The sequence below is a fragment of the Micropterus salmoides genome, unplaced genomic scaffold (assembly GCF_014851395.1).
Source record: "Micropterus salmoides isolate LMB-PRFRI ecotype aquatic unplaced genomic scaffold, ASM1485139v1 Ms_hic_scaffold_6, whole genome shotgun sequence".
NCBI lineage: Eukaryota > Metazoa > Chordata > Actinopteri > Centrarchiformes > Centrarchidae > Micropterus > Micropterus salmoides.
Genome location: NW_024044348.1, coordinates 16,030,557 through 16,045,576, shown reverse-complemented (window position 1 = coordinate 16,045,576; position 15,020 = coordinate 16,030,557). Strand labels below are relative to the sequence as shown.

General features: G+C 36.9%; 2 protein-coding genes across 10 annotated transcripts in view; one reads left to right on the top strand and one right to left on the bottom strand.

The window, feature by feature from the left end:
- lmo7b (LIM domain 7b) overlaps positions 1-3,770 on the bottom strand; it is a 30,458-nt gene extending 26,688 nt beyond the window's left edge. For 5 of the 9 annotated variants that reach the window (XM_038701206.1, XM_038701210.1, XM_038701209.1 and 2 more), the window contains exons 1-3: positions 3,644-3,770; positions 3,365-3,440; positions 239-309 (exon numbers count right to left, since the gene is read on the bottom strand). In XM_038701206.1, coding sequence (XP_038557134.1) covers positions 239-309; positions 3,365-3,433 — 140 coding nt within the window. In that variant the 5' untranslated portion in view covers positions 3,434-3,440; positions 3,644-3,770. Of the gene's footprint in view, positions 1-238; positions 310-3,364; positions 3,469-3,643 lie in introns of all 9 variants that reach the window. The other 4 variants (XM_038701214.1, XM_038701215.1, XM_038701207.1 and 1 more) reach the window with 3 other exon arrangements.
- A 6,232-nt stretch (positions 3,771-10,002) lies between these two features.
- Positions 10,003-15,020, top strand: part of gpc6a (glypican 6a) — a 285,802-nt gene continuing 280,784 nt past the window's right edge. The window contains exon 1 of the mRNA XM_038701532.1: positions 10,003-10,602. The gene's annotated coding sequence lies outside the window, so the exon portion shown is untranslated. The remainder of the gene's footprint in view (positions 10,603-15,020) is intronic.

Sequence of the window (15,020 nt, the reverse complement as noted above, 5' to 3'; positions counted from 1 at the left end):
CAGAAAGTGTAGGAAACAAAAAAATAAAAAATCTATCTAATGGTCTGTCTCACATGTAAAATATTTTTGTTTCAAGCAGTTTTGGAAATTACCATTTCTTTTACAGTTGGTTCAGTGCTTTTGATGAAGCAAAGCTGCTAAATTAGCCAGACTACAATCTCCTACCATAGATATGCATGTTAATTAAAAAAGTAGAGCATGACTTTGTACAAAACATAGTTTGAGCATCATTACTCACTCGCAAAGCAGGACACCATTCTCTAAGGCAGCACGGAAGTCGTTGCAACCAAATGATTTTCCAGTCACTTCCTAAAAAACAAACACGGTTTAGAATATATTCTTTGCATTCATATTTTGCCACCATCAACTTATGTGTGCTGCTTTCAAATACACCCCTGGGAGGTGCAACACAGTAACCAACAGTTGAACCTAAAAAGTGATTAACACATGGTAAAACCCTACATTTTCAGACTGTTAATTTCCTGAAACTTGCATGCATGCGTTGCTGCAGTTCAATTTTATTTTAATTGGTTAAAATAAAATTGGTTAACAACTGAGAAACTCACATCACACCACTTATAATAGGGTTTTAAAATAGAGCCTGATATTCGTTTTTATGATTTGCTAATATCTATTAGCATATTGGTATTGCCACAAATCAGCTAATAACAAATGTCAGTACAGAAATGCTATGAAAAATTTTAAAAAAAAAAAAGATATGCTTGCAGAAGTGTATAACAATGCAGCTTTGTTAGAGTTTGTCCACCAGAGAGCGCTGACAAGTTTATTTCTCAAAAAAAAATTTTTTTTTAAAAATACCTCAGTAGGTATGATCACAATTCTCAGGGATTGTGTTGATCAAAAATGTTTATGCTACATTAGGGCTGAACAAGTAGTCGAGATGTTATCAAAATCGCAATATTCAAATCGCAGGAGCTAAATTCTTTTGACAATGGTAAAATTTATCACAACAATCAAAGCAAGAGCATTGTGGTGCTACAGAGACCCCCGGCCCCGGTCCAGACGTAAGGGAACATGTTTGGTACAGACCCAAACTCATAGCAATCTCTCTCAAAATAATTGCAATTCAATTTCTTCGGCATATCGTTCAGCCCTATGAAACATATTTCTTCTATCAAACACTGATATCAGCTTTAAAAAGTCCTGTATTATTGTGGCTATATTTTAAACAGACTCCAATATGTCTAAAGCCCAAAAATATCTTTAAACAGAAACAACTCCACTCCAACTACTCCAAAAAAGTAAGGCTTATATAATCTTTCATTCCCACTTATCGAAATGTGTTTTTGTTCTAAATCAAAGAATACAACATAACCTAAATGATTTGATATGGCACAAGCACGCACAAGGCAAAGGGGATTTGTAATGAGGACATAGAAATAGGGCTATTAAGGTTCAGCTCCATAACTAACAGAGGGCCCCAAAAGGCTATTCTTCTCACTAATTAGTCCCCCCAGGAATCCACAATCACAATTTGTTTTTGGTAGAAATGGGCACCGGGCATGGAGTGGAGGCTTTTCAGTGGAATCAGAGAAACAATGCAGTGCCAGGTTAACACAATAAAACCCAATCATGTGGTCAAGATACTGTCTGTTCTACAGCACCAAAACTTTAATTGGTCATTTCAATAAACAATAGCTCCTATCAAACCACAGATTCAATGGATTTCAACCATATGTTCTTAGGGGACTTGCAAACTTCTCTAGACACCCTCATTTGTTAAAGGGAGTTTCCCAAATCCAAAAAGCATCAAACAAAGCAATTATCAAACCTGGGAGGAAAGTAGAGACATTAATGCCAAATGTATGTGATCCAGTTCTAACATGTAGCTGATGGAATAATGTAAAAGAGCTTCATTTGGAAAGTAGACATGCCAAGCATTATCTGATTCCAGCTTCTCAAATATGACTATATGAATCTGTGTCACACTTGAAGGTAGAAGTGATAACCGTCACTTTTTTATAGATAAAACAATTAACTGAGAATACAATTGGCAGGTTAATAGACAATGGAAATAATCACTAGTTCCAGCCCTAGTCAAATTAAAGGAAAACTGTGCTACATTTGAGACAATTTTCTCTTGTTAAGGAGATGGCGTGCATGGTTCTTCAACAGAAGAACACCTGCTTAAAAATTGGACTGTGCTGCTCCTGCTTCATCAGAAACTAAATGGCCTGTTTACATAATATTGAAGAGATCCATTCTTATTTCTTCTCCAGTCCAGTAGGCATTGAGGAAACACTTACGTGTAATTGCTGCTGATACTGTGCTAATGATAAACAGCAACCATTTCAGGACACTTGAATTTATGGAAGCTTATTATCCTGCAATCTGTAACACTGAATATTAGCGCTAACAGATTCCCCAATGTTGTTTGTCACATAAAGGAAGAGTTTATGCCAATATTTACCGTTACTTTAAAAAGCAGCATCCCTTGCTTCCCTCCCGTCTTACACACACACACACACACACACACCTCTCACTGTTCATCCATCCTTTCATCTGCCAGCACAAGGAAAATAGATGGGTAAAACTGGCATGGGCTCACTGCCAAAAGAGCTCTGGACAGAATTCTCATTATGATGCACTCAGGCACAATTGACATTAATGGTCACATTTAAAGTTGGTCAACATTCAGTTCCCAGTCTACAAGTTGTATTCATTGGTTATGATTTAAGGAATACAAATTCTACAGTGTTTGGATATAACAACCAAGAAATTCATTGCTATAAAACCACATCCTCCACAATGTGTGGATGGCAAAACCTGCTATACACAGTGTGCCTATCACGTTAACCACAGTAAGTCTGCAAAGAGCAAGAACCGACTAATCAAAACAACAAGCCACATGAGCAAATATAACCCATCCAGTACATTGCATCTCAGTGGACAGACACTAGGCATGCTGCTGCATATTCAACTCATCTTATCTTTTAAACATTACCTAATTATCTGCCTTCCTTCCATGTGCATTTCCCTCTGAAGCTCTGTGAGTCCTGCAGTCAAATGCTTTTTATCTGGACAACCGCAGAAAATTCTCACATCGGTTTGTATGTGCCTGAGTCTTATCAAGGTGAATTTTGCGTTTGAAGATAAGTCTGTAAAGCCGCAGCACTTTAGTTTTATGAGTACTGAGTCGTTTAAAATGAGTATCAGCTGTTTTTAGTGAGTAAAACGATACAAACAACAAGTAGCCTACTGTTTCATGGCTGCCATGACTGCCACTAATATGAAACATGTCCCGTCTCCTCTCCACAAGGGGTTAGATGACTGACTGGTCTTCATAGTTGCTTGCAAAGGAAAACATATCTGAAGCAAATGACGGAGTGGAGGAACCATGTACCTCAATCCAACGCTGAGCCTCGCTGAACGCATCTTCACAGCTGACACTGGTCTGCTGGCGCCACTCCATCTTTTATCTTCGGTAACAGGCAAAAGGCACAAAATCTAATGTAAGGTCAAAAGAGGTTACATTTTGCTAAACTACTTACAGAGCACAGAAGCCGCCACGCCACGAGGCGAACCACCACCAATCTCATCAAATAAGTTCAATGAATATCAACAAACATTAGGAAAAGTCATATTATTCCAAACAACTGCCCAAGGCAGGTTGGTAAGTCACCTTGTGCTGGGTGTAGCTGCTCACCGGTGAAAGTTCTCCGCTAATTGACATCCAGTTTATCACTGGACACGCCGCCGCACCTCTGCCACCGACGTTCCATCGCTGACAAATTCCGCTTATTGGGTCAAGTGGAGAAGAAGGACTCCGCCCACCTCAAAACTACAAGCAAAGTTTTTGGTGAAGTGAAACCGAGGGAACAGATGCAGAGTCTCATCGGCCCCCTGTTGGGCTGCTGGTGTGTGACACCGTGGTCGGTAGGGAAAGGGACACACGGGATTAACTATACACGGAGCGGTAGACTGGCATGACAAGGCAAGAAAAGTTTATTATAGTGCGTTACCTTAAAAAACACAGAGGCCTACATATGAAAACTAATTCAAAGGCAAAAAAAATATACAAATGAAGATAAAATAAAAACAGTCACAAATACAGGTTTAGCGCAGTAATAAATTGCCCCAAATTCAATGATGGAAATAAAAAGTGCAATAGCGAAATGAATGAATCAAAAGCATCTGCAGTTTCTAGATTTTAGTCCAAATAGAAGCAAATACTCCCAATAACCCAAAATAAAGGATCCATACTGATTTTAACGGCTTAGAAATTTCATATTTTATTTATTTATTTATTTTTGCCAACTAGGCAATCAAATTACCTGTAGAATTATTTATCCATTGTGGTCTGGATGGTGTTTCAAAGACTCAAAACTTATTATTACTTATCCCAGAATGTATCTAATACCCCCAAGCTGCTACAACCTGCAAATTCACAGAAAAATACAGAGGTTGGACATGACCTCAGCTCCTCAGCAGTAGCTATAACCCTGTCTACACATGACCACCTAAAACCTAAGAAGCCTACTTGATTTTTTTGTGACTTCTGCATCTTGAATAATAAATGACCAACGGCCCGCATCGTGTAGTTGTTTGCTGTACATTCAGTGGCCCTTACTGAGCTTAGTTCCTCTCTTCTGGTTGATTCAGACATCTATTCTGATCTCATAGCTACGAAACATAAAATGCCTCATGTAACCCATTAACTTCAGAGGAGGACGAGCATTTAAATGGCACATTTAAACGTGTTAAATAAAATGCTTTCATAGGCTACAGATACAGATATGTAAAACAATATGCATCTGTCAATTGCTTCATTTCTTTTATCCCCACATTCTCTGTCCAACCTTGTAAAGATAGCAGCAACCTGATACTGTATGCAAAATATGATTATGTATTTCAAGGGCAGGTGTCTTCACTCTCTTGCCTTTCATACTGACATAATGAAGCATGGCCTGTGTCAGTTTCATTTTCACACATGAACTGCAACTGTCTATGAATAGAAAATTGTTTTCTTTTTGTGTTTTACACATTTGAAAAGAAGAGCATAATACGAATCTGGTGGGGACGCCTCATCTTGCATTACAGCACATGCTCACTCTAATCCAATTTCCTGCCAAATGCCCAAGGAGGTGCACTATATAGGGAACAAGGGGCAGTGATGGAATCACAGAATTTTAAAGTAAAATGAGGTTCAGCAGTGTAGCAGTGTAGGACACGGTGGAAACTTTAATGAGCTGCCTTTTAAGAACATTATGTGAATCAATAATCTTTTTTAATTTATTAGCTTAACCATGGGAAATTAAAAGATAATTTCCTGCACCTTCTGGTTGTATTATTACTCCAACAGAACAATAGGGATTATCTTTTGTGCTTTAACCTTCAATCCTTTGGCTCACTTTTGAAAGTAAAAAATACGACTGAAATGTTCTGAAATTTGATTTAAGTGGTTTGCCACTCTATGCACAAAACATCATTACAAATATATCCCAGGACACATCTACGTGTATGGACATGTAGGCTGTGATTGAAGTAAAACATTTTTTACTGTTACTGCAAATCTGAGAATTGACTGTGGTATTAAAGTGCAAAATGTTCTGTTCATCTTTTTGTAGTGCTTGATATTTGCTTGAATTATCTTACTGTAGGTTGTAAGATGCCTGTCATGTTCATATCTATGTCTTTATGTGAGATTTTGACAGCAGCTCTGTCTTATGTGTCAGTATCATACTCTTTCAAAACAAAAGGAAAAAGTACCACCTCTGCACATGTGATGCTAATTAATCTTGAAACTGAAGAGCGGCACACTTGAGAAAACAGATTTCTACTCATCATCTTCATTACAGGAATGACGGTTTGTTGCACATACTGATTTGCTGCTGATTAGATGAGCAATAAGATTAGCCCGCATCAGTATGAACTACAACGATGCACAATTGTACTGTTCCTGTGATAATTCATTAAAGTTCTGTACAAAATGTGATCTGACATGTGTTTAGTATGTCAGTTATGTTTGCTCAAGAGTACCTTGAGTTGAGTAGTTTGATAGATGCTGAGAAAAGAGCCTGAATGTATGGCCATAATCTTTAACTCTAGACTCTATACGCTGATAGTGCCCAGTACCACATGTACATTAAGTCAAGGAGACAGTGTCAGGCTGAACAGGTGTAGGATTGTCCTTTGATAGTGATAGGGTAGTTTGGGGTAAGACACCCTCCCTGAGCTCAATGTCTATTTGCTGACACATAAAATAACATTTTATTGATTTTTTTGTATCTTTAAGGAGGCTATGCTTAGGGTAACATATTATAAAGTAAAATAAATAGCTACAGTTAACAAATTAATTTGTATTTAATCAAATTGGTTTGCAATTGTTATTTGGAATAGAATTTTTTATTTTGTGTTACATTTACTATGCACAATGGCATTTCTGTTCTCGCAGCTGTCAAAGTTTGCATTATCTTATCTTAGAGAAGGAACGACTTACAATGAGCATGAACAGCAAAAAAAGTGGAATGTAACAGAAAACACAATAGTACAGCGATGAAATGCATTTCATGTTATTTGTGCCAAGTTTTTCCTATGAATACATCACCTTATCAGAGCAGAGAGAATTATCTAATGCATTTATTTATTACTACCAGTAGGTGTTGCTGTAACTCTGCATGTACATGCATCATTTGGGGTGGGGTTGGGTTGGGTGGGGTGGTGGTGGGGTGGCTGATGGCTTGGTATTGGGTTGGAGACTGGGGATGGTAGACTGAGTGAAATGGACAGTGACGACAATCTGATTTGCCCTCACATGAAGCAGTTGTTTCCCATATTTCCCATTTGTCTGTCCCCCGGGGTCTGGTCCAATGTGAGGAGAGTGATGTGATACTGCTTGAATACTCAGTTTTCAATTACATCCACTATCGTTGCTGTTATCAACAGCAGCAACATCAACAGCTTATCTCCTTTCCATTATTTTCCAGATAGAATTTGAATTGAAAACCAAGGGCGTTGGACTTACACTCTTAACACTTAAAAAGACACATTTAGAATATTTTTACACAGACATGTGTATTTTACATATTTTAACCATACTGACTGCCAAAACCTTCCTGTGACCGTTGGGCCTAAATGTGGCTGTGCTGTTAATGTAAAGGTGTGTATAAGCAGAATTTGTGAATGATCTTGTGCAAGAACAAAAGTGCTTTTGCAGTGTTCAATTTACTGTGGCTATTACCTTTTAGTATGGTTGCTGCCCAGTGTGTTCATACATAGAATCTATGTATTCAAATTGGTCGACATTATGGTGTTTAAACATAATAATGAAATCAAGCTTTAATCTAAGTTATCTCTTAGTGGATTCTGGTTACTTTAAAGCTACATTTTCTTGAGTGAAAATATTTAATTATACTTAATTTAAAAATTTAGCCTATGTATAAAAATTGCAGTTAAAAATAGACAATAAGAAAGAATTTGTTCATTACATTGTGTAAAATTGCATGCATGTTCCGGAATTATGGAAATTGCACCACAAAACACAATATTGGTAAAACATAAGCATAGTAAAGCCAATGGATAAGAGTTTTGATAGTTCTCTTTTTCTGTCTTGTCCTTGCTTAAATGCTTTTCAATTGCATCTACAAATTAATTGATGTGTGTGTGTTAAAGTATTTATCAGTGCAGCAATTAAACCATACAATATAATGCACCATTAGCTTCAGTCTCACTCCAACCCCCATCACTGTGGCATCAACCTGATATGTCTGTATGCATACCCAAAGTACTTACTGTACTGTATTATATTAGCTATTTTACACAATGAGTGAGAGCTGCTGTAGTAATGTTATACTTAGTGCGGACTGCATTAGTGATTCATTAGGGTCATGGTACTCAAATCTGAGATCATTAGCTGGAGGGTCTGCCTACGGTGCAAGATGGATAGAGAGGTTAAAGTCTCCCCTTACACTATGAAAGTAGATGTGGCCATTTATTACACAGATAAAAAAAAAAGATTTTACAGATTTTGCATACAAAAACAAAAATGTGCATATTAATTTACTTAATTAATTTTCTATGTTTGAAAAACTGAAAAATTTTAATAATATACTGTACTGTACTAGTAGGCCATGCAGAGATGAGTGAGTCTATGACAATCATTTTAATAAGGATAAACAATAAGTATGGGGAGAGCAATCCGCTCCAAACAGCTGGAATGCTATCTTGTCATTAGGCAGTATGATTATGACCAGTAACAATGAGTAAATATTTATGTGTATGCGTGAAGTGGACTAATAAAAGGTGAAAATTGAAGCCATACACTGCAGCAACAATGTGGGCTTATTGGCTGTTAAAACTGCTCTCCTGCTGTTATCCTTTCACAGGTAATATATTAGGTTTTTCACAACAACACCACAGGTTTAAGGCTGCAATTCAGGGTCTTTGAGCCAGCAAGCCAACACAATATTTCTCCTCTCCATAATGTGAACTAAACCATGAATGACAGAATATAAACAAAGGATGCAGACTGTTACAGACGAAAACGAAAAGAAAAATAATTCATTTCCTTTGTTTTTTAATGGTTCCTTTAGCAAAAGCTTTAAGGCTCAGGTTTATTATTTAGCTTCTTCACCTCCACTGCCCTCTCCTCCCCAGTGCTTGGTGTGTATTGTTCCTGCCAAGGTCTGAAACATTATCACAACAGGATGTGGGCTGGGAAAACACTGAGAGTGCTTCCTCTGCAGTGCCAGTCACCTGGGAGATTCTTCAATTATCATTGCATTTTAATGTAACTTCTGTGCTGCAACTCAAAGGAACCAAAGAGAGGGGGCAATGTGGGCATTATACTTGTGGGAAAAAGCTGAATCGATCTTGTTTTGCCTTTCTTAATGTCTTTAAGGTGGTTTTAGACTAGTGTCTTTGATATGTAAAGATTCTCAGCTAAAGCATAAAAAATATTATAAACTGCAAGTGACTCCAATTCAGTCCAAGGGCCAGTTAGAGTTACTGATTACTATTTGTAGCATCAAAATTTGTAGTTTGAATACTGTATATTTGAATAACTTTTCAGGCAGTTATCATGCAAATAATTACAAAAAACAAAACAAAATACAAGCTGACCCCAGTCAGTATCAACTGAAATTTCACACTAGTTGTTAAATGGCCACGTGGGAGTTTTATCCTAAAAAATGTTCTGTCTGAAGCTAAACTGAATTTGTGACTGTTTTTGTGGATTTTTACGATGTCTGTCCAAAGCAAGAACATTTGCTCTTATAGAACTGCAAATCATCTCTGATGCATGACACATTTGAACCAGGCATTTTTGTTTGCCCTTGATAGACCTTAGGAGGAACGTGAGTTTAAGTTTTGAGCTTTTAAGAAATGCACCAAGATACTTTGTACTGATATAGTCTACTCTGATGCTCTGGTGTTTCATCCTGATGAGTAACATTTTGATTGTGCTCTTCAGGAGCTACTCAGTACATTTCTCAGGTAATCTGTTTAAAATGCTGTTATTTTGCCATTCTACCACAAGTAGACTCTTTATTGTGATTGTGGGTCTACCAAAGATAAATATTGCCTATGGTGGTTAGTCAGATAATAGATAGTGCTGCAATGTTCTGGTTACTTTGTGTATTCTTTAATTGTTTATATTTACATGCACCTATTTTATTTTGTAAATTGAAGTTTTTAGTAAATCTTTGTTATATATATGTATGGTCCCTGTATAAAAAAGATCATCAAACAAAAACATGTGTAAATGTGATCCAGTCCATTTACCAAATCTGTGCCACATTTGCTTAGATGTGATCAGCACAGATCAAAATAATATGATTGTGTAAACTGGAAAAATAACAATAATTTCTATTTGGCTCTAAACCAAATTAAAGTTTTTAAATCTTAAGATGATATACAACTCATAACATTAGGCGAATCTAGGAGCATAGATTGCTGTAGTGTGGCTTCCAGCCAACATCGACATGAGCAGCAGAGCAGCAGTTTAGTCGATGAGCAAGGAAGAAAATGTCTTTTGCCATCTTGGATTTCACGAGTGAATGGGATTTACCTGTGTTTGTCTACCAATGTGTTTGTGCAGGGCAACTTAAGTGAAGTCTTGCAATATGGCTCGGTTTATTTTTAAATAGGGAGTTTAAAGTTAGAAAGCGCTCAGCGACAGAAGCCGAGCCCTCAGTTTTCAAGGAAAAGGACTTGGGAAGCAAAAAAAGTACCTGTGGCTCAGGGTCAGCGACACCTGTTGCTAGCGCGAAGCCCGATAACGACGTTAGCATGCTGCCGCTATCCATGGACTGTAGGCTAATAGCTTAGAAAGCTAAGCTACTACAACCAGTACTAAACATAGAAACACAGAAATAATATGACAGTTTTCTCAGTTAGGACCATCCAGATGTTGCCAAGTAAAATGAGTAATAGCTTTACTTTGGCTGACGTCAAAGGTGGTAAACTAAATAAATCCTGAGGGATTTATCAGTAGCTAGCATAATGTATAAGATTGCCATTCTCATATGAATTGTGTGCTTTTAAAATCAGTAGAGAGGCAGTGGAGAAGTTGTGGGATAATTCTATGGATAATCCTGGATCCCCCTGACCTCCTGTGCCAATATATGTGAGGGACAGCAAAAAGTAAGTCTTTTTCTTTCTTTTTAAAAAAAAAGTAACATTATGTGTTGCATTGTTGTGCTGTGAACATGCTGTAGGGATTTGTTGGTGTCAGATGGATGTGTGGATGGTTGTGTGGATGTGAGAGTATTGAAATAGTTTGCCTTGGGTTAACTGTTGACCAGTATTTCAGTTGTGATTATTGGACAGCCATAGTCATAATATACAGTTTCAGTTGTGGTCGGTTTGTGTGGATTAAGTAACCTGTGTGGATTAAGTAACTGATGGTTGGTTATAATTTGTTTGCCTTGTTGATATTGTGTCTTTATTTATAGTTTATGTACAGTGCTGGTGTTGACATTATTTCTATGTGAGGGATATACTTTGTTTCTGAGGGCATCTTACTAGTGTGCTTGAGTTTTGTGCACCAGGCTGCATGTGATAAGAAGCTGGGGATAATAAGCTTGATTGTTATATTGAAATCATTCCATTATTTAATTTGAACAATTTAATCCCTGTTATACCACTGTCTGAATGGACAGATGTAAACTTACATCTTTAAACTCTGTAAACTAGCATCCTTAGATCCTTACCAGTGCCTCCATAGTCTTTGCTGTGATGTCTTCCTGTTGTGTGTCAAATCAAGTGTTTTTGTTCTGCATCTGTATTTTTACTTAAACTAGTCAAAGAGTAAAAAGTAGCAAAGCAAAAGAATATGAAATTAATTAATGGTATTAACAACACCAGAGAAAGCAGCCCAAAGCCATTTAGAGAGTTAATGACATCTAACTATCATTCTGGCACACGAATAGACTTGGAAGAGACTAAAAAACAGCTTTATAGACTATCCTCTTCCTACCAGCAACTCCTCTTCATTTTTTCATAGAAATGCAGTGACAAAATGTACAATTTTCTCAAACAATTGTATCAGTATAAAGAAATACTGTTTTGTGTTTTAGAGCAGTATATTAAATATTTGACAATCTACAGCTGATTGTAGCACTTTGATATTTAGCTTTAGCAGTAACCAGTAAAAAACACTTAGTTTTTTGGGTACAATTATTAACACTTAGTGCAGTATTGACTATACTAAATTGAAGTCCCTCGATTAAATTGAAATGCCTTATTTGTGTCTACATAACGTAGGACATTAAAACAACAATCAATCTATTTTTTTATTTCCATGTTTGCAAATGCATCATTAGTCAAAATGGAAATGAAATTGACACATCATTTAAAATGTAATTTTTATTAGCATCTTTCAATTTGTAGAAATGGAAATCATGTCATCATCTCAAAGCTTATGTGGTGCATCTTGTCTGTTGGTGTGGTTACAGTGCTGTATAATTTTTGCTGCCTTCTTCGCTGGTTAGCAAAGAGAACCAAGGGCCATTTGCAAGTACCTAACCTCAAGTTGTGTTGTGCCTTCACATGTCTGTTGCATGGTAACAAAATGTTGTTAGGCACCAGGCGTTAACTGCAAAGGCAATAAATGCAGCTCTTTATCATTGGCAGCCAACAGATCTAGGAAAGGAATAAGGTAGCAACAAAATTGGACACTTAAATACGCTAAAATACTTGCAACTCTGATCGTGATGTTTGTGTACGTAACACATCTATCAACAGGAGCTACATTCAGCAATAAAAAACCCGCTAATACCAGTTAAGTAAGTAAAATTTCTCCAAAATCTAAGCCCCACTGCTCTTCCTTGATCAAATACTATAGTTTTGGCTGATCAGCAACAAGAACCACTTGTCTTTCCTCTGTTCCTCCTTTTTATTGATGTTTCAGCTGGGCATATTGATGGACAGTACTTTTTACTCAAGATAAACATGTGACAATCCTGGTTGGTAGAGTTGACAGTTCAAAAATAAACTTTAGGTGCTAATGTCACCTAAAGTTTATTTTTGAACTGTCAACTCAAACAACCAGAATTGTCACGTTTATCATGAGTAGGCAATGAAATCATTATAAATAATAATGATTACAGATAAAAACACAAATACAACATAATTAAATTTGAATTTAAGAACTAGAAAAAAATGTATTCAAACATTTACTGTAGGATCTGTAGTTTCTATTTCCATACACAACATAATGTCCAAGCCAATACAGATGTGTTTTTAATAAACTTATATCAGTATATAAACAAGACAGGTGGGAATAACTGTGAAAAGGACATGCATTAAATGAAAGCAGATAATCAAGTGTTAAACAAGGGAGTTGACAATGACTAGATTACTCTGGGTATATATCTGGGTCAGGGGTTTTCTGTCTGACAATATGGGGCCCCCCTCAGACAAAATTATTTTACTCTTCTGCAGAGAGAAGCGGAGGCCAAAACTGTGTTACATAGGAAGAAGGTATCAATAGCTTACCAAGGGAAAACACGGACAAAAATTAAATGCACTTAAATAATGGCACACCAGATTAGGCTAGTTACATAATGCTTTTCTGCAAACACCAAAGCCATTAAAGTACTTTGAAAAATAAGCTATAATCACATAAAAAATAAACACAGGGGCTTTAATTTTATTATTAATGTTTATAAATTCTAACATTCATGCTGTCTGACATGTAGAAGTTCATGGGGATGGTGTTACTTCCCCATACAACGGCAGAGAAGTGACAACACCTCTGAGTTTGTGGGCAGAGATTAATGCAGGGAACATGCGTGGAATGGTAAGAAAGGTGCTGCTCCTGCTCTGAGACAATGTGTATTTGATGCAAATTCAATATGATAATGACTGACCTGAAAAGAAGAGCAGAGGAGACATTAACATGCGTCAGCACCTTTGCCTCAGTCCTTTAGATGGAGGGGGAGGCAGAATTAAGTTATGGTAAAGCTTTAGTGTTTTTATAACCAGCTACATGACTTTAATATTTGAGATAGTTTCTAAACATTTAAAAATGACAGTTGCATCTCAGATAAGAACTCCAGTAATATGCAAAACACACTTTGTTATCTTCAGTTCATAAATCATGTGCATTGTTGTACAATAAACTGTATATTATGTGTCATATTCAGTGGACTACTGAGGCTCGTATATCTAAAATGCTCACCCTATACTGGTGGGACAGGGTTGGAGTAGGAATCACCAGAAGCCCCACGATACGATATTATCACAATACAATATTATTGCAATTATTTTGACATATATTCTAGTATGAGTCATGATTTTATTTTCACTGAAAAACATATAAAAATGATGATGATGTGAATGCGTGTTGTGAAACATATACGTTTATCAAAAAGTTGCAGCTCCTGCAATTTGGATATTGCACTTGGCAATATTGCGATTTTCATAATATTTTGATTAGGGCTAATTGTTCAGCCCTACTTCCTACCAATCTTGCTGACTGTAACCTCTGCTGACCTTACCAAAATAAAAATAAAAACTCTGTAGACTGAAAAAGCAATTGATTTTTTTATTCTAGTACCAAAAAGTAAATTGGTCGGTTTGTGGTTGTATAATTAATAATTTTAAAGATTACTTTGCCTATAGAGGTTACAACACCAACAGAATATTCATGATTTTAACAATATATGTTGTATTTTAATTGCCAGTTTGCCTGTACAACTAATCCAACTTAGCAGGAGTCATTTTATTTTTTCAAGGGCCCAGAGGCCTTTGCCGCAACGCAATGCAGCAGGATATGGCAAGGAGCTGCGTTGGCCAATCAAATAAGTGCAAGCGCACATTCCTGGCACCTTATTTTGTAACATGAATGCAGCATTTCCTCTGTTTATTTGTTGGTCATTGTGTTGACAGATTGAATCATTGCCACCGGGATAACTGTCAATAATTGTACAATCCTTTTTTTTTAACTATTATGCGTATAACTATTGTGCGTCCGAGCCACCAAATGTATGGATCAATCAGTCAAAAAATTTTGGATTGCATTTCATCATCGGTGTAGATTATATTAAAGAAGTGGACGTAGCCATTGTGATGTCCCCCATTGGTTTGTGGATCACTGTTTTGAAGCCTTGAGTTTGGTGAATGGGTTTTTGCCATCTTGCCATATTTGGACGAGAAAGGGGAGCTTGGGAGGGATATAAATTGCTGTGCCTGACAGCTCACCGTTGTAGCGACTTGTCGATCACAAGGTAGCCACGCCAAAGTCCAATTATTTCATATCTTTCTATACTTGTTTATACATGTTTAGCTCAGTCGGTACTGTGCGGGACTCTCGTTTCGAATGTTGTATGATCGATCCCAACTAACTGCGGGTATTTTTTTCTCCGTTGTTAAACAAATTTATTATAAGGACACTTTTGCACATGCTCACAATAAAGCATGTGCTGCAGTATGTATGCGTCCCAGCGTTTTATTCGCATTCATAAACCTATGGACGCTTATTTTCATTTCCCTGAAGAAATTCAGGGGAATCCAATCACACGTTTACGGCTTTTTCAGAGGTGTGTCAAGCAATCCAG